The following is a 20,871-nucleotide window of genomic DNA, read 5'->3' on the forward strand; positions in this document are numbered from 1 at the left end:
AACTATCTCCTTGTACAATGAAAGATGATCAAATCAATTTAGCTTATTACACAAAGTTGTAGAAAAACTAAATAAGGGTTATAAAATTTGCAAAATGTGCCGGTCGGTGGTGGTACATGCCTTTAACCCAGCACTTGGGAGGCAGAGGCAGGCAGATCTCAATGAGTTCAAGGCCAGCCTGGTCTACAAGAGCTAGTTCAAGGGCAGGTTCCAAAGCTACGGAGAAACCCTGTCTCGAAAAAAAAAGAAAAAGAAAAAATGAAGCAAAATTAATTTGCAAAATCCACTATTATTAATAATAGGCTCCCAAATGTGCCAATTCAATTTCGAAATGTTCTGGGAAGACTGAATGAACTAAAGTCCATAACAACGGTAAATTCATCCACCAATCAAATATTTATTCCTTATGACCAGAGTGGACAAAGCTGTATATAAAGAGAGATCTAAACTTTATCAGATGGAAATTGTTTACTAAAAAATTTTGCTTCCTTTAATTATTTCATTTAAAGAGCTGTTAGTATTGTTATTTCTACAGAAAAAGGAGCTCAGAGACATTGCAGTGACTAAATGGTAATGGCAGAAATGAGGCCGAGGTTCATCAAACACCTACTCCCGTGTAATTTATACTCCCCTGTGTTCATACATATGCAAGCATGCACACATGCACACATCTGCAGCGTGAGCACAGTGCTGGGAACTGAAACCAGAGCCTTGAGTATGATAAGCAAACATTCTAAGCTACACCCTAATATATATTTTATTTTAGGAGATAAATTAACAGTCACTACAAGAAGGCATAAAAATAACACTATGTTAGACAATAGGTGCTATTAATGTTTTGCTTTTTTCAATATTTAGAAAAATTCAGACATATGGGCTGGAGAGATGACTCAGCAGTTAAGAGCACCGACTGCTCTTCCTGAGGACCCGGGCTCAATGCCCAGCATCCACATGGCAGCTCACAACTGTCTGTAACTCCAGTTTTAGGAGATCTGACATCTTCACACAGACATACATGCAGGCAAAATATGAATTCACAAGAAATAGAAAATCATTAAATTATTTTTAAAAAGTTCAAACACAGGCCTTAGTTCTATTGCAGCAATATCACTGTAAGTTAATCACATATTTGCCTCCTCTCCTTGATTGCTTAGATTGTTCCTCGGTGATATGATTCACGTCTTTAAAATTCCCAATATGCTTTCTGCTTCTTACTTGCAGTTCAAGATGTAAGCTTTCAGTTCTGCCCTAGATGTCTGATCCTGCTGCCTATGTGTCATCATCATGGACCTAAATAAACTCTTTGTCTTATAATTTTTTTTTTTACTCTTGCCATGGCAAATGTTCATTTTTTTTTCTTTTTGGTTTTTCAAGACAGGGTTTCTCTGTGGCTTTGGAGCCTGTCCTGGAACTAGCTCTGTAGACCAGGCTGGTCTTGAACTCACAGAGATCTGCCTGCCTCTGCCTCCCGAGTGCTGGGATTAAAGGCGTGCGCCACCACTGCCCGGCCGGCAAATGTTCAAAAAAAAAAAAAAAGGTGTCCTTAATCATTAGATAACAGTGCAAAGCACATATCAGAGAGAAGAAACCACTGCTCTAGCAAGTGGTTAAGAGGTTCTAAACTACAATATTCTGTCTAGTAAACTGGACATAAAAATAGCCTTTTAATGCTGTAAGTCTGAGGTAAGTTAGTCTGAGATAAGGACTTGATTCAAAAAGAAAGCAGGGAAGGCATTTTGAAAGTCACATATAGAATTGCATAATTTATTAAGACATAGGGAGCCAAAGATAGTTTAGGGATCCAGTACTTACAGACCCTAGAGAAGTAAGGCCTACTCATAAGACTGTTGTAACCACCAAACTAATGGCCATGAAAAGGTGAGGAAGAGAAGACTCAATGGCAAATTATATAAAAAGGAAGGGGGACAAATCAGAAATAACTCCAATATTTAAAACCTGAATGACAGGCTAGAGAGATGGCTCAGAGATTAAGAACCATGGTGGTTATTCTTGGCTGTCAACTTGACTACACCTGGAATTAACTAAAACCCAGCTGGCTAGGCACACCTGTGAGGGACTTTTTTTCTTAATTAAATTGTTTTAAGTGAGAAGACCCATTTCTAACCTGGATCTTTGAGGTGGGAATCTGGAACACACCTTCTGCTGGTAGCCTATATAAAGGCCATGGAAGGAGGAAGATTGCTATTGCTCTCTTTGTCTGCTTGCTCTGGCTCTCGATTGCCCTAGCAAATTCATTTCACTTACTGGCATTAAAGGCAACTTCTTTAGGACTCCAGTACACACCTGAAGAACAGCTGTTCCCATGGACTTAACAACTACTCGATTCTTGGACCTTCCATTGGTAGACAGCCATTGTTGGACTAGCTGAACCACAACTTGTATGTCATTCTAGGAAGTCCCATATACATATATACACATATATACTCTCTCTCACACACACACACACACACACACACACACACACACACACACACTCATTCTATAAGTTCTGCTCTTCTAGAGAACCCTGACTAATACAAGAACATTTGCTGTTCTTCCTGAGGACCTGGGTTCAGTCTCCAGCACCCACAAGGGGGCTCATAACCACCTATATCTCCAGTTCCAAGGGATCTTCTGGTGTCCAGGCACATACATGCACAGAAACATACTGACACACATACATAAATAATACAAATAAGATATGTTTAAAAAAAACAACGAACAAACCCTAAGTGACTAAGAATGGCAGAGGTGGACTCTGATTTAGGTGAGAGAGCAGTCTGGAATCATGAGAAGGATGTGAAAGTAGATCTCAAGTATGTGAGTAGAAAGATACTGCATGAAGGCTTGAATAAAAACCTTTAACAGGAGCCAGGAAAAGAGTGAGGAGCTAAGCATTCGTTGTGCAAATTTCAAGACCTGAGTTCACACAACCCACAAAAAGATGGAAATGATAGCACATGGTCTGCGATTCCAGTGGTCTATATAGCAAGACAGAAGGCAGAAACAGGAGAATCCCCAAAGGATTCTGGCCTGGCATACCCAACGCAAATTAAGTGAAAGTCTGACTCAAACAGGTGGCGATAATGTCCAACACCTGAGGCTGTCCTCTGACTTCCATACATCTGACCTGGCATGAGGCACACAACGCACACACACACCCTCTGAAATGACTACATACATACATATAGACGTGTATGTATGTGTGTATGTATGTATATCATCCTTCTTTAAAAAAAACCAAACATATCTTATTTGTATTATTTATGTGTGTGTGTGATTTACCTCTATAGACGTGCAGACACATTTGGTTAAAAGTGCTTTTAAAAATAATATGTACTGCTGAGCTGTGGTGGCAAATGCCTTTAATCCCAGCACTCAGGAGGCAGAGGCAGGAAGATCTCTGAGTTCAAGGCTAGCCTGGTCTACAGACTTGAATTCCAGGATAGTCAGGATTACACAATGAAATCCTGTCTCAAAAAACCCCCAATAATAGTAATAACAATATACTAATTCATTTTCATTCTTACTTCCCCCAGGATAATGTCAGTGATTTTAAACATAAGCTCTTTCAATCAAGTTTTATACACACACACACACACACACACACACACCCCAATTACACTAAAGGTATGGTGGTGTAACATACCTTTAATCTCAGCACTCAGAAGCAGAGGGAGAGGCAGCAGGCAGATCTCTGAGTTTGAAGCCAGCCTGTTCTACAGAGTGAGTTCCAGGACAGCCAGGGCTACATAGAGAAACCCTGTCTCAAACAAACAAACAAACAAACAAACTGACTGAAGCTTTTTAAAAATTATAAGTGCTAACTCCCCATCGTCTCCTCCCTATTCAAACAGTTCCACTAAACAGCGAGGTAGGCATGGGCTAAGCAGGCATTATGCTGAGTGACGGCAGTGGACTCCAAACAGCATGAGAATGGTATCTCTGAGAAGGGATGGGTCTGACTAGAAAGCAGTGAACAGGATGATGACCTGAGTGTTCACACCCACATCGGGCAGGGCAAGGGGCAGGAGCAGCAAAGGTCCCTCAGGAGGGCACACGTACTGCTGGAGGTGGAGAGACCGTGGTCTAGAACTCAGTTTCAGACCCAGGTTTTAAAGGTAGAAAGCAGATTGTACAAGTTGACAAATGACCCCAAAACAGTAAAGAATGCTTCCATGTGATGTATGAGGTAGAAAAGTGAGAAAATAATATGTGAGCAACACAAGATGGGTTATAAAGGCGAACTGACAGGTTAAATAGCATAAGAGTTAGGCTTCTCAGAGGAGAAAAGCAGAATGAATGCTGCATTGCTGAGTTATAACTGAAGATACTACTGTGACACAAATATATCTTGAGAAAGGAAGTACACACACACACACACACACACACACACACCATCTAAGAATGCCTAGGCTTACTAAAGCCCTAGTAGCAATAAACACAGTTGATTGTCTTATATACCATTATTCACTAAATCAGAATCTTAGAATATTGCAGAAAAAACAGGGTAAACTCATAACAATCTGAAAAAAAGTTAGATAGTGTTAACAGATTATAATTGTGGCAAGCAAACTGTAACATGCTCCCCTAATGGCTTCTACCTCCTGGTATCCATGTCCCTGTTTAACCCCATTCCCTTGTGTGGGTAGGTCCTAGAAGCTCGCTTCTAAGGGAGTATGCCAAAGGTAATCAGATGCCATTATCCATGATTAGGTTACATAAAGTTAACTGCCATCTTGCTAAAGACTGAAGTGTCTGCTTGACTTGCATGATTTAATGAAGCAAGCAGTCAGACTGAAGAGGACCACATGGCAAAGAATGAAGGATGGCCTTTAGACAACAATCAGATAAGAATTGAGACACTCAGTCCGCTAGCTCTTGAGGAATTCTGCCAACTACACCTTGAAAGCTTGGAAATCAGTATTTCTCATCGAGACTTCAAATAAGACAACAACCAAACCAACACTTTCGTCCTTGTGAGAACTTTAGAAGCAGAGAACCCAGGTCATCTGTGCTCAGAATTGTTACTCCAAAAATCAGAGATACTAAATGTATCCTACTAATGTTATAGGTACGTTAGTAAGTTTGATTGTGGCAAACATTTCACAGTGACTATGTATATGAAAACACGTTGTATATGTGAAATATATCATTTTAATTGACCAACTCTAACAGAATGAAAAAAAACAGAATGGAGAAAAACTGTATATATTTGAAAAGAGACAGATGTGAGAAAATTTTAGGAAAATGCCTGAATATAAGTCAAGGCATAGCATAATTTCAATGAAAGGGTCAGCACTTTTGAAATTTAGGAGCTAATGAAGACTTAAAAATAACTAAGGGCCCAGTGAGATGGCGCAACAAGTAAAGGTGCCTGCCATTAAGCCTGAGTTCAACCCCCAGGAGCCACACAGAAGAGAGAACTGACTTCCAAAAATTGTCCTTTGATTTCCATGTACATTACAAACACATACACACACACACACACACACACACACACACACTCTTTATATATATATATATATACATACATACATACATACACACACACACACATATATTCAAAAAAACAGCTAGGCAGTGGAGGCACACACCTTTAATCCTAGCACTTGGGAGAGAGAGGCATATGGATCTCTGTGAGTTCGAGGCCAGCTTGGTCTATGGAGTTAGTTCCAGGACAGCCAGGGCTACACAGAGAAAACTCTGTCTTGAAAAACAAAAAGGCAAAATAAAACAAGAATAAAAAGAATTCCATACATAGCAATCACTTTTTCTATGCCTTCACAAACTGCTGTTCTAAGTTCAGTTCAGTTCCGACCATTTATCCTGTGTTGTGAAATATCTAAATAAGAACTATTTATTTGTAGGTTTGTTTATTTTGCAGCTCTAGTTGCCCTAAACACACTATGTAGACCAGACTGGCCTCCAACCTACAAAAATCAGCCTCTCAAGTGCTGGAACTAAAGGCATGCACTACCCTGTCCAGTATTATATGAGAACTTAGAATATGAGAGCTTTTCCTTTAATGTGAAAGTGTTTTCTCAGGAACATCTTCATCTTTTCAAATGTCACAATCATTTTCTTCATTTATGTTAACAAAATTCACCTTCCCTAACTTCCTGTGGCTACACATCTAGACACTTTAATATCATATCATACAAACCGTGATATCATTATTGGCTGCTATTTCTTCTTTACCATCTTTACCTTTCACTCAAACTTCAGTTACTATTTTTGTTACTCTGTTTTATCTTTGTTCCCCAATTTTCAATTCTAATTATCAGTATTTACAAAATATCACAGTGGGAAGAGACCAACACGACTAAATACTTTGTACATAAACTTAGTAACAAGGGAGCAGCCTCTAATCAGTAGCAGATTTTGAAGACATGATTGACCAAAACATATGTTTATTTGAGTTACCATGGACTGGAGAATTGGTAAAAAGACATCTGCATACTGTGTAATTATAGTTAACATACCAAGCTAACTGAAATTCAAACCATGCTATTGGGAGGACTGGTTTTACTTAACTAAGTTGTAAATGAAATTTCTGTATATTGGAACTGTGCAAAATGAGAACTTAGAAAACATTTAAAGTTACTTTTTACTTTGGGATTTTTCTGTTTTGTTGAGACAGTGTCCCATTATGTAACCCAGGCTGGCCTGGAACTTCCTAAGACAGGAGACTGTCCCGCCTCAAATGTCGGAATTACAGCTAAGAGCCATCTCACATGGCTATTACGTGTAAAAGACAGGCAACAGGACTTCAGCTTTTACCACCACAGCCACGAAAACTGGGTGCAATATGTGAGGAAAATATTTGAAGATAATGCATAATGACAGATGAATGAGGTAGCCCACAAAACTGTACTAATTTTCTACAGAGGGAGGGGGTTGCTTCCATCAGTGACATGAAAAAGGGGAACCCAGAGCATAATGGGACTACATACTTGCAACCCAGAGTAGAACTTATAGAAGATAAAGAGATTAGATTAGAATTAAGGAAAGTGTGTCTTAAAGGAAAAGCCTTCAGATAACTCAACCTGGAACTCACTTCCTCTTTAAATGTGTTGTTGAGAATGAAGCTCTTTCTATACGTGGTGAAACTCCACAAGACTAGGCAAATGACCATGACAGAGCTATAGGCACCACAACTAGAAATCACAAAAGCCCAGGGGAATCTCTTTTCTCTTTTGACCAGTCAGATTGCAGAAACCTAAATGAGACACTCAAAAAACCTAAGACACTAAAATGTGACAGCCCCAGAAACCTAAGTCATTTATACTGATAAACTCTACCAGAATAAAGATCACTTGAAATCTATCAAAAAAACAAACAAAAAAAAAAAAACAAACACCTTAAGAATCCACGAAACAGCATAAAGCTGATCTACAAAACCAACCAAAATGAGCTCAACAGTTTCTCCCTCTCCTCTCTCCCACACTTCTCTAAGATAGGATTACTCTGTGTAGCCCTAGCAATCCTGGAACTCACACTGGAGATCAGGCTGTCTGTCCTCCAGCTCAGAGATCTGCCTGCCTCTGCCTCGCCAGTGAGGAAATTAAAGACATGTGCCACCACTGACCAGCTGAGCTCAACAATTTCTAAAAAGAAAAAAAAAAACCACAGATGTTCAACAATGTAACATTCAGTGTCTAAAACTAAACTTAAGATGGACACAATAGCACAAAGCTGCAAGCCCAACACCCAGAGGCTAAGAATAGATTGGAATACAGCAAGACCAACACCCATCCTGTCTCAAAACAAAATGAGATTTTCTAAAAAGAAAAAATACAATATCTGAAAAGGTAATTTCACAAGATAAGATTTTTTCCTACAAACCGGGTGGTGGTGGCGCAAGCCTTTAATCCCAGCACTCGGGAGGCAGAGGCAGGCAGATCTCTGTGAGTTCGAGGCCAGCCTGGTCTACAAGAGCTAGTTCCAGGACAGGCACCAAAAAAGCTACGGAGAAATCCTGTCTCGAAAATAAAAATAAAAAAAAAAATTCCATCTTCAATCTACAGGAAAAAAAAATAAATAAATAAAAAGATTTTTTTCCTACAGATTAAACCTTGTTGGAAAAAAAGTAAAAATATAAAAATATGAAAAAAGCAATACATACTATGATGCACCAAGAGAAGAAAACTAAGAAAACAAAAACAAAATGAAAACAGGTTGGAGAGTTGGCTCCAGGGTCAATAGCACTGGCTGCTCATCTAGAGGATCCAGATTCAATTCCCAGAACTAAATGGCAGCTCACAACTGCCTATAACTCCAGTAGTTCCAAGGAATCTGACACCCTCACACAAATATACATGAATGTAAAACACCAATACACCTAAAACAAAAATAAATCAATAAATCGTTTAAAAAGAAAAATACAAAAAGGCAACAAAACCTCACTGACCTGTGAAAACTATCAACAGGTGTAACATATGTATATAACTGGTCTTCCTCAAAGAAAATCTGCGGGGAAGAGGGAAGAAAAAAACAAGCAGAAAATACTTTTGAAAAGAATAGTATTCCCAAATATATGTCAAAGACAATAAAATATAGGAAAAATGCCAGAAATATAAATATAACACTCCATGTTTTAAAACGCCTTCATCCAAAAACTTCTTTGAAAAAAATAAGCAGGTTGGAGAGATGGTTCAGTGGTAAAGTGTTTGCTGTGCAAGTCTGAGAATCTGGTTCAGATTCCCAGCACCCACATACAAGCCAGGTGTGGGGGAACTCACTTGTAACCCAGCACTGGGGAAATGGGGATGGTGAGTAGAGATATACGATCCCAGGGGCTTCTAAGATCCTAGAGAAGCTAAATAAGAAGGTGAACCCAAAGACAAACATATAGTCATCCTCCTGAATATTAACCTTCATCAGGTGATGAAAGGAGACAGAGACAGAGTCCCACATTGGAGCACCGGACTACAACCAGAAGGTCCAAATCAAGAACAGGAGAGAGAGCACGAGCAAGGAACTCAGGACCTCGATGGGTGCACCCACACACTGAGACAATGGGGATGTTCTTTCGGGAACTCACCAAGGCCAGCTGGCCTGGGTCTGAAAAAGCATGGGATAAAACCGGACTCGCTGAACATAGTGGACAATGAGGACTGCTGAGAAGTCAAGAACAATGGCACTGGGTTTTGATCCTACTGCACATACTGGCTTTGGGGGAGCCTAGGCTGTTTGGAGGTTCACCTTACTAGACCTGGAAGGAGGTGGGAGGTCCTTGGACTTCCCACAGGGCAGGGAACCCGGTCTGCTCTTCAGGCTGATGAGAGAGGGGGAGTTTATTGGGGGAGGGGAGGGATATGGGAGGTGGTGGCGGGTAAGAGACAGAAATCTTTAATAAATAAATAAAAATTAAAAAAAAAAAACGATCCCAGGGGCTTGCAGACTAGCCAAAATGGTGTGCTCCAGAGTCACTGAGAGGTCCTGTCAAAACAACAAACATAAGTGGAGGCTGGAAAGGTGACATCCCAAATATGAGCTCTTCCAGAGGACCTGGGTTCAATTCCCAGCACCCACATGTTGGCTTCCAATCATCTGTAACTCCAGTACAGACAAAACACCCATGCGAATGAATGAATGAATGATTAAAAAATGAGGTGCATAGATGCACTCACAAACGCAACTTAAAATAATACAAACAGCCTGGGGGTGGTAGTACACATTTTAATCCCATCACTTGGGAGGCAGAGGCAGGCAGATCTCTGTGAGTTTGAGGCCAGCCTAGTCTACATAGAGTTCTAGGACAGCTAGAGCTACAGAGAAAGACCCTGTGTTGAAAGAAAGGAAAAAGGTGGGGGGAGAGGGAGGAAGGAAGGAAATAATAATATTACAAAAGTAAATAATTAAGATACAGGGCAAAAAAGGAAGGCACCTGACAATGACATCTACACACTGACATGCATGAATGCTCAAGCACATGCGCGAGCATGCATGTTTACACAAACATACACGTGTGTATGCATCCATGTACAAAACACATACACAAAACATGCATTCGCATAAAATAAGCAATTTAAGCAAAAATAATGAACTGCAGTGTTCACAACACACATAGAAGTAAAACATGACAAAAAAATACAGAGTAGAAAATAAGAAAGACCAAGTGTGAAAAGAAGTTATTTAAGAGAGACTATGGTAAATCCAGGCACATATTGTTTTACAAAGCAAACATTTTAAAAGTATGTATTTAATAAGGGTCTATTACCCAAAATTTATAAAGAACTTTTCAGGAGACAGATAACACAGTCAGTAAAGTGCTTGTGCAAGCATGAGGGTCTGAACTTGATCCTCAACATCCTGTAAAAAGCAAAACATGGTGGTGTGTGCTTACAATACCTGAGCTAAAGCCAGCAAGAGCCTGGGGCTCACTGGCCAGCCAGTCTATAGTGTGCTCCTGGCTAACCAATGAGAGGTTTTGTCTCAAAGAATTAGATGAATGGCTCTTGAGAAATAAAACCTGAGGTTGACCTCTAGACTCTACACACATGTACGTATATATGCATGTGACAAATACACAAATAAGTTTTTTTTTTATTTTTAATTTTCGAGACAGGGTTTCTCCGTAGCTTTTTGGTCCCTGTCCTGGAACTAGCTCTTGTAGACCAGGCTGGCCTCGAACTCACAAGAGATTCGCCTGCCTCTGCCTCCCGAGTGCTGGGATTAAAGGCGTGCGCCACCACCGCCCAGCCACAAATAAGTTTTGTGCTGGAGATGTAGCAAAATAAAAAGCTTGTCTTGTATGTATAAGCTCTGAGTAGAAGAATGAAAAGAAGACGAGGAGGAGGAAGAAAAACAACAGAGTACTTAGGACATGCATTCTGGAGGCTGAGATAGGAGGACTATCTGAGTCCAGAAACTTGATAGCTTATATAACAACAACAACAAAAGCCAAGTAACCCAATTTTAAAAAAGGCAAAAAAGTCCAAAAAAATCCCTAAAAAAGAACAACAACAACAAAAATAAATCAATAAAAAAGCCAAAAAACAAATGGCCAAACCCCAAAAAGCCCTGTGAAATTTCTATATAGCAATTCTCAACCTGTGGGTCATGATCCCATTGGGGGTCAAAACGACTCCTTCCTGCATATCAGATATTTACATTATGATTCAAAACAGTAGCAAAATTACAGTTATGAAGTAGCAACAAAAATAATGTTATGGCTGGGGGTCAGCACAGCATGAGGAACTGTACTAAAGGGTCACAGCATAAGAAAGGGTGAGAACCACTGCTCCAGAAGAATATGCAAATGATAACAAGCAGGTGAAAATTGTTCAACATTACAGAAATGAAAATCAGAACATACACTTCACATCCAAGTAGGATGGCAATTCAAAAAATACTGGGGTCAACCAGATACTTCAGGACAGGGCGTGCCAAGACACCCAGCTGTGCTGGGGCCTTGATGTCAAAGTACAAAACAATCCCGGGAGAGGAACTAATGCTAGGAAGGATGGAGAATAAAACAGGAACCTACAACATGCTGCTGGTGGAGACAGAAAATAGTTCAGAAATTGTGGGAAAAGTCTGACAAATCTCAAAAAGGTAAACAGATGACCATCCTAGCAATTCTGCTTACACATATATATAAAAGAATTGGAAATAAGCATTCCATCAAATACATGTACACATATGTTCATAGCAGTATAATTCAAAATAGTCAAAAATGTGCAAATGGCCTAAATATTTACCAATAGTTGAGTGAAAAAATTGTACTATATGTTAAACAGGACATTATTTAGTCACAAAAACAAACTGAAACATGCTGTAACATGGATGAAACTAAAAAATACTGTGCTAAGTAAAAAAAAAAAAGAAACAAAATATAAAATATCCAGAACAGGAAACACATGCAAACAGAATATATATTGGCAATTGCTGGAGGAGAAAATAGACTGACTGTATAACAGATATAAGTTTTACATGGTACTGATGTGGGATTCCCCTCTGTATGTTGTGAATATCATTGGTTAATAAGAAACTAGTTTGAGCCTATAGCAGAGCAGGGCAGAACAGAGGTAGGCGGGGAAAACTGAATGCTGGGAGAAAGAAGGTGGGGTCAGGGAAAAACCACGTAGCCCTGCTGGAGACAGACACCAGAATTTTACCAGGTAAGCCACAGCCTTGTGGCGATACACAGATTAATGGAGATGGGTTAATTTAAGATATGAGTTAGCCAGAAATACACTTAAGATATTGGCCAAACAATATTGCAAATAATATGGTTTCTGTGTGATTATTTTGGGGCTCAGCAGCCAGGAACTAACTAATTGCCTCCAACAACACAGCATAATAGAAATATTCTGGAATTAAAGATTGTGGATGTGTAATCTTAACTACATAATTAACATTTTATGCATTTTAAATGCATATTACAGAACATGAAAGTGGACACTTATGGCTCACACATTCAGGAAGCTGAGGCAGAAGGATAGAAAGCTAGCCTGGGCTGTATAGCAAGAGCTTGTCTAAAAGAAGTATATTTTAATCTCTAAAGGAAGCATTAAAAAAATTCCTGCTATGCCAACAGAAGAAATAGAATAACAAAATTTAATTAATCCAAGTTTAAAAACAGATGAGACAAATAGCAAAGTGGATTGTTTAAACTTAATCATATAAATATCTATATGTGTAAGCGTGTGTGCATGTGTGTGTGTGTGATCGTGTGTGTGCATACACACTATACAATACACTAGTCACCTGTGGCTACTGTGCACATAAATGATGGTATATTCTGAACATAGCTGTTTAAATACTCACTGAATTTTTTTAAAAATGTAAAACAAACCATCAATAACTTTACACTGAATGCATGCTGAAATGATAAAGAATACTGGGTCAAAATACATTATAAAAATGTGAACTGCTTTTTCACATCTTTGAAATTGCTTCAAAATTTAAAGTATTTCAATCTCCCTAATAATAGAACTTCCAACTGATAAGCAAAATAGGGGCTATAGCTCAGTGCTTTATCTTATCTACCATGTGTGAGGCCCAGAAATCAGTATCATGCACAAAAGAAAGGGAAGGAGGGAGAACATACAGTTCTGTAACCACAGTTTGAGACTTTAACACATATCCTTCAGGTACTTGAGAAAAGTCAGCACAAGGGAATGGGGAATGCAGGAAATGAAGCTGGCCTGATGACTTAACCCAGGCACCACACCCACCAGTACAGTGCACATACTCTTTTTTTAATATTTATTTATTTATTATACAATACTCTGTCTGTGTGTATGCCTGCAGGCCAGAAGAGGGCACCAGAGCCCATTACAGATGGTTGTGAGCCACCATGTGGTTGCTGGGAATTGAACTCAGGACCTTTGGAAGGGCAGACAATGCTCTTAACCTCTGAGCCATCTCTCCAGCCCACATACTCTTTTTAAGTACTCTTGTTATCAGGACAGAGTGTATGGTGGTGCATGATTGTAGTTTAAGAGACTGAAGCTGCAGAATGTACTGCTGACCAGCATAATTATCAGAAGGTGACTAAAGAGGGTCCTAGTTCCATGCATGACACAGTAAGCACACGCCTCCTGTATCTACCATTGAATTCAGATAACAAAAATGACCAGAACACATGGAACAGTTATTAGAGGCCTCTGAAAAGTAAATAGTAGCAAGTGGGTGGGGAAGAGGACCTTAACATAGTACTGAACCAACAATGAATTTACCTTTTTATTATTCCTCCAATATCCACCAGCCGGAACTGCAGCCTGAAACCCAAAAGTGAGCATCAGTGTAGGTACAGAGCTCCAGAAAAAGCCTAATTCTAGTTCAAGTTCTGTAGTGTATCCTGAGAGAATTAAAAAAATCTCACATTTCTCTTTAAATTCTCTGCATATCTCTAAGCAATCCCATGATAAAAGTCAAAGAAACAGTGACCCACAGGAACACAGAACTCTGAAAGAGGCCCACTCCTTTGACCAGAAGGGAGAGGCAAAGCTTCACTGCTTCCCACCACCCCAACCCCTGCCCCTTATCCCTTTCATCATTTACTCCCACGTGAATTATTAACATTTTCCAGACTTAAATAAATCCCTGCCTTTCTAGATACAGGACTGAAATAAGTAACTCTAAGAAACTAGACAGTACCAATACTCAGACTGGGGAGAAGACTCCAGGAAAGCAATCCCATGAAGGGCTACTGAACTCCAGTGTTTACCCCACGCTGCGTGTGGGTGGATATAACAAACAAGCAAGCTAGACTCTCAGAACTGAACTGTAACACAGTCCACCAACCAGATCCCAGGGCAGCCACGAGTATTAGCAACAGACACAGACCTCAATGCTGACTGCAGAGGCTTGCTTAAAGCTGGGATAAGATGGTGGACCCACAAACTCACAGTTCTCTTCTCATAGCCTCCCCTAAGCTCTGAGATTACAGGTGTGCACCTGTAGGTGATACACTATGGGCATCAGAAAATAGAACCATTTTTATGAAATTAGAATAAAACGCAGATCCTTTTAAGTGGTGGTAGCAGTGCACACCTTTAATCCCAGCACTCGGGGCAGAGGCAGGTGAATCTCGAGTTCAAGACCTACAAATCAAATTCCAGGACAGCGAGGGCGATACAGAGTAAACCTGTCTCAAAAAACATATATATGACAACCCAGATATGCATACCAAAAAGGCAAAAATTTCAACTTCTGTCAGCCAAAACCGAAATGACAGAAATGCTGGAACTGTGAAAACTTTAATATAGCTAGAATGAAAATGCTCCAATAACTAAGGCTAAACACTCTTGAAATAAAAAGTACTAGCAAAGAAGCAAATGGAAGTGTTAGAATTGAAAATAAGTAGAGCTTTAAAATTCGTTGAATGAACTCAATAGCAGCAGAATAAAGATTACAAACCAATATCTCATACGAACATACAAGCAGCATTCTCAACAACAAAATACTGACAAAATCCAGCAACATACAGGCAGAACTATAAACCATGCCCAAATGAGATCTATCCTACATATGGAAAAAAATCATTGTCTTGGGATCTAAAGATAATTGATACCTGGGTCTACTCCTCATGGGGTCTAACTGTACATCTTCCCTTCAGTTCCATGAACAATCAATCTCTGTATCTTTTAAGAGTTGCCCATCTTGCCGGGTGGTGGTGGCGCATGCCTTTAATCCCAGCACTTGGGAGGCAGAGGCAGGCAGATCTCTGTGAGTTCGAGACCAGCCTGGTCTACAAGAGCTAGTTCCAGGACAGGCTCCAAAACCACAGAGAAACCCTGTCTCGAAAAACCAAAAAACCAAAAAAAAAAAAAAAAAAAAAAAAAAAAAAAGAGTTGCCCTTCCTTAAAGGGAGAATTAGGCAACTTGACATTTGAAATCAGAAGCAATTGATAATGACACATAATTCCAAAGAGTTTATAATCTAGTAAAAAAATGAAATTTAAAAGTTTAACATTTTAAAAATATTCTTTTTATAAGTGTTTTTTAATGATTTATTTATTCTTCTGAGTATGGGTATTTTGCCTGCATGTATGTCTGTGCACCAGATGAGTGCTTGGTGTGCAAGTAGGGCAGGAGAGGGCACTGGATTCCTAGGAACTAGAGTTGCAGATGGTTGTGAGCAACAGTGTAGGTGCTGGGAACTAAGCCAAGGTCCTTTGCAAGAGCAGCCAGGGAGTGCTATTGACCTCTGAGCTACCACCCCAGCCTCAACATCATTTTGTTTGTTTGTTCTTTGAAACACAGTTTCTCTACGTAGCTGTTCTGGCTGTCCTGTAACTTGCTATCTCAACCAAGCTGGCCTTGAACTCTAAGAGACCACCTGCACCTGCTTCCAGAATGCTAGTATTTAGGGTGTGTACCCCCACACCTGGCCAGCCCCATCTTAACATTTATAAACACTTACAAATCACTGGACAACACCATCTGGGTGGTGCACACCTGACTACAGTACTCTGGGAAGGGAAAGGATTACTGCAGATTACTGACTACAGTACTCTGGGAAGGGAAAGGATTACTGCAGATTACTGACTACAGTACTCTGGGAAGGGAAAGGATTACTGCAGATTACTGACTACAGTACTCTGGGAAGGGAAAGGATTACTGCAGATTACTGACTACAGTACTCTGGGAAGGGAAAGGATTACTGCAGATTACTGACTACAGTACTCTGGGAAGGGAAAGGATTACTGCAGATTACTGACTACAGTACTCTGGGAAGGGAAAGGATTACTGCAGATTACTGACTACAGTACTCTGGGAAGGGAAAGGATTACTGCAGATTACTGACTACAGTACTCTGGGAAGGGAAAGGATTACTGCAGATTACTGACTACAGTACTCTGGGAAGGGAAAGGATTACTGCAGATTCAAGGCCAGTATAGGATACAGAAGAAAAGAAGACAGACAGTGGTGCACAAATTAAGATTAAAATATCGCAGGGCGGTGGTGGCACACACCTTTAATCCCAGCACTTAGGAGGCAGAGGCTGGCGGATCTCTGTGAGTTCAAGGCCAGCCTGGTCTACAAGAGCTAGTTCCAGGACAAGCTCCAAAGCTACAGAGAAACCCTGTCTCAAAAAAAGAAATATTGCTAGCTTGATATGGCCATAAAATTCACCTGCTCGCCGGGCGGTGGTGGCGCACGCCTTTAATTCCAACACTTGGGAGGCAGAGGCAGGGGGATCTCTGTGAGTTCGAGACCAGCCTGGTCTACAAGAGCTAGTTCCAGGACAGGCTCCAAAACCACAGAGAAACCCTGTCTCGAAAAAACAAAAAAAAAAAAACAAAAAACAAAAAAAAAAATCATCTGCTCTTATAACCTTGGCAAGCCTTGCTCACTACTCTAGTACACATGGGTTATTGTACAACTGACAGGAAACTTTTTTTTTTTGACACGTTCTTATGTACCCAAGGTTGGCCTGGAACTCACTATATAGCCAATGAAGACCTTGAACTTCGATCCTGTGCACACCTCCCCAGTTTAGGAAAATCTTACAGCAAACTTAGCCAAGTGCCAGATTTAACTTACATTAATACAAATGAAAACTAAAACACAAGTATTTGGCAATTAGGAAAATTAGAATGTTGATAACAGAAAATTGTTTATTATTTCATTCTTATGTCTTGCCAGTGGCTTTTAAGATCTTTTGTTTTCTGTACTAAAGCAGAACAGTGAAAATGTTTTTACAGAAAGCTGAAAAAAAAAGCTATGTATTAATTTGCTTTGGGTTGTTCTAGTCTCTCTGGTAAAGTCATAATTAGGAAGGCTTTTTTAGGGTTGATTCTAGTCTCACAGGTACAAAGCTCCTCCATATCTGGAAAATCTAAATTCCTATGTGAAGAGGCTGTGTTTTTAAAGCATATTATTTACACAATTCACTAGAATGGCTCCTCTGGAAGCTGGGTGGCTCTCTTATGCAATTATGTACTTAGGAACCCTCCCCTACACAGCCGTGGAAATTCAAGTAAGAATAATTTACTGGGTATGCACAGTTATTAGAATTTTAAAGCATTTTTTTGTTCAAAATTCTAGTTTATCAGACAGTTATATTTGACTAAATGTGTCCTTAATCAATAATAATGTGCAATGTTTTAGGAGGTAGCCAGGCTTGAACTGTGATGTTAAAGGAATTTTGGGGGCTGCTGCCCTCCCTCCTGTTAAAGGCTCTCCCTCCCTTTCTACCCGCCAAGCTTTGCGGTGAAATTAACAACTAAGATTCTAAACATCTGTATTAGAATACTGACTTCAATTACAGATGCAGAACTTTATCTGTAAGGAACTGTTAGGAACATTTTAACAGTGAGGAAGCTGGGAGCATACAAATTAAGACTGTTGAATTTGAAAGAATAAAATAACTTTGTATACACACACACACACACACACACACACATATGTCAAATAAAGGGCAAGGAAGGTACTTTTGTAGTGGTATCGATGACTGCAGACTCAGAGTTGAGAAAGAGGGTCATAGAAGGCTTCTATGACAACCCCAACCCAAAAAAGTAACAGCCTAGACAGAAAGCCATTAAAGACAACTCTTACAAACTGCCATAATAATGCTGACGTTAGCTCTCCACAGCGGAGGGCTTCTGGCGGAGGTGCGGGTGGGGAAAGACTCAGTCTTCCTTAGTGGGCTGGCTACTGGGAGTCTGACCATGCTCCAGTATTTGGGCAACACAGATTGGACTCCCCCCTCCCTGCTCCTTTTCCTCTTCTCTTTCTTTTGATGGGAGTAGTTCACAAGGGTGTGGGGCAGACCTGGGAGGAATGGGAAGTCAGTGTGATTTGGGTACAATCCTATTACAATAAGCTCCAAAGAACTGTCCAGATTCTTTTATTACCTTAGAATTTACTGCATTAAATACTATTTTTAATAACTGGGCTACCAGTTGAAGCTTTTAGTAATGTAGAATTGGCCTATCTGCATGCTTCCAATGGCCACCTTCCCATGATGGGCTTACATCCTGATGCAGAGTTGTTGCCATTACCCCACAAAGGGGCACCATGTTAATAAAGCACGTACTGAGGCCTGGCTATCTACCATATCAGACTCTATCTACCCCACCAGGGAAGGGCAGTGAAAAGGTCCACAGTAAGATCCCTCAAGTGAGGCTTAGGAGCAGCTCCTCCACAGATGAGCTGGGGAAGCTCAAACAGCGCAGTCTGTGGGTTTCCTCTAAGGAGGACGGCTGCTCATGAAAGGATCACCTGGTACCAAACAGGATTTCAATGACTGCAAACCAAGTCTCCCACCTCTTTTGGGTACTCCTTAACTTGTGGAAGAGATAAAGAAAATTACCTCCTCATTAGAAAGAAAATAAATGGCTACATAAATAAAGACAACCATACTGCACCTGATTTCCTGGGTACCACAGAGAAAAGTAACTCTCAGCAGCGTTTACTCCACTATTTGCAAACAACTGGCTGACTGGCAGCTACAACATAGAAAATAAATAAGCACTTCAAAGACCAAGTGTCATGTTCCCCAGTAAGTAACAAATATGAGCATACCCACCCTCCCCACCCAGGGTGTGGAATTTAGCAGGAGAATAGATTTATTGGCTATCTGATTGCTTGATGTGTTGTGAGAATGTTTTCTGTGATGCTGTGGTTATTACTGAGGTTAGATAAGAAAATCTCCCCTCTCTCAGGACGCTAGTATTCAAAGTTACATATTCATAAGAAGGAGACAAAATGAGTATTTCTGAAGCAAGTGAGATGTGACAACAAAGAGAATTGGAGAGTGACGAGTACACCTAGAATCTTCCTTCAAGGAAAACAAAGAACACGATCTTCCAACTCAGCTTATCATAAGCCAAGATGCAAACCAGTACATCTCAAATGCACACCCTGGTATCACCCACTTTCAGAAAACCAACTTAACCTGCATCTGATGCTAATATGAAATCTTTTTTACACCCTCCCCCTAACCCTGAGACAGGGTTTCTCTGTGTAATAATCCTGGCTGTCCTGAAACCTGCTTTGTAGATCAGGCTAGCCTCGAACTCACTGAGATCTGCCTGCCTCTACCTCCCAAGGGCTGGGATTAAAGGTGTGCGCCACCACTGCCTGGCAATATGAAATCTTTTTATAGGTTTATAAATCAGCTTTAAAAGCTTAGACTTTCCCAGTACTCGGGAGGCAGAGGCAGGCGGATCTCTGTGAGTTGGAGACCAGCCTGGTCTACAGAGCTAGTTCCAGGACAGGCTCCAAAGCCACAGAGAAACCCTGTCTCGAAAAACTAAAATAAATAAATAAAAAAGCTTAGACTTGCCCAAAAGAGAGAAATCATACCTTAGTTCTAGAAACCTAGCCAATTCCCCAACACGAGTGAAGCCTTGGATCTTGGAGGAGTATCAACAACTGCCACTTTACTAAACCAGTATAATCCCTAACTACATTCTAAATATTTGTCTTTAGACCCACGGAAGTCTAGTCTTCACCCTTCACCAAGGAAACTTCTCTAGGCAACAGATAGAGACCATTAACAGAAAACTATAACCCATGAATTGCAGAGTTGTAGAGTCCAATCTCAACTGAAACACCTACAATGGAGCTCCTGCAACTTAGGCTCAGGCATCACTAAGAGCTGTCAAAAAGACTAAAGAGCCAAGGAAGAAGAGTTTGCTGAAAGGTTGTGAATCCTAGTCATTTCTGAAGCTAAAGCCATGAAGTCTCGCCAAGATGGCTGTGCATATATAACCTGAACAAGGAACAAACTAATAGACATGTTAACACAGATGGGGAAAGCTCAAAAGGCCTCAACCCTTCACAAAGAACTTACAGGGAAAAAAGGAGTGTTGAGATCAGGACAGACAGTCTTTCCCAGGCAAGAGAACAACAATTGGTTATCCTATACCAAACGGTCAGCCTTGAAAACATACATGAACAGCACTGAGCTCCTGGGCAGAGATCAGTCAAGTGACATGACCTCTAAGTAAATTGGAATCCCTAAGCCACTGTATCTGGTTCGCTTTCAGTGAGAACAGGAATGTGAGGAAGATCACCTGGAGACAAGAGTCACAGGGGAACTCCATGAGCAGAAGCAGGTAAGAGGGAGCAACGCCAAGGGAACAGCCTGAGCCAGAGACCTCTGCAGGAGCAGGCCAAAGCCAGGGACATCCACAGAAACAGGTCCGAGCTACCCTCCTCCACCAGAGAAGGCCTGAGCCAGCAACCTCTGCCAGAGCAGACCTGAGGCAGCAACCTCCACAGGAGCAAGTACAAGGAAGAGACCACTGAGGGAGCAGGCCCAAGCCAGAGACCTCTGCAGGACCAGGCCAGAGTCAGGGTCCTCTGAGGGAGCAGGCTGGAGCCAATGGTCTCTGCAGAAACAGGCCCTTGCAAGCAACCTCTGCAGAACAGGTCCGAGGGAATGACCACCAAGAGAGCTGG

At 40.7% G+C, this 20,871-nt stretch overlaps 1 protein-coding gene across 9 annotated transcripts in view; it reads right to left on the reverse strand.

The window, feature by feature from the left end:
- The window catches only part of Btrc (beta-transducin repeat containing E3 ubiquitin protein ligase), a 177,711-nt gene that overhangs the window by 114,793 nt on the left and 42,047 nt on the right, over positions 1 to 20,871 (reverse strand). For 5 of the 9 annotated variants that reach the window (XM_041660926.1, XM_041660922.1, XM_041660921.1 and 2 more), the window contains exon 2: positions 13,692 to 13,733. The exons of 3 other annotated variants lie outside the window; for them this stretch is intronic. In XM_041660926.1, the coding sequence (XP_041516860.1) occupies positions 13,692 to 13,733 (42 nt within the window). Of the gene's footprint in view, positions 1 to 8,413; positions 8,473 to 13,691; positions 13,734 to 20,871 lie in introns of those variants that run through there. One more of the 9 variants, XM_041660924.1, reaches the window with a different exon arrangement.

This window comes from Microtus oregoni, unplaced genomic scaffold, assembly GCF_018167655.1.
Source record: "Microtus oregoni isolate MIOR12 unplaced genomic scaffold, Mior012 000012F_ref0000307, whole genome shotgun sequence".
NCBI classification, from domain to species: domain Eukaryota; kingdom Metazoa; phylum Chordata; class Mammalia; order Rodentia; family Cricetidae; genus Microtus; species Microtus oregoni.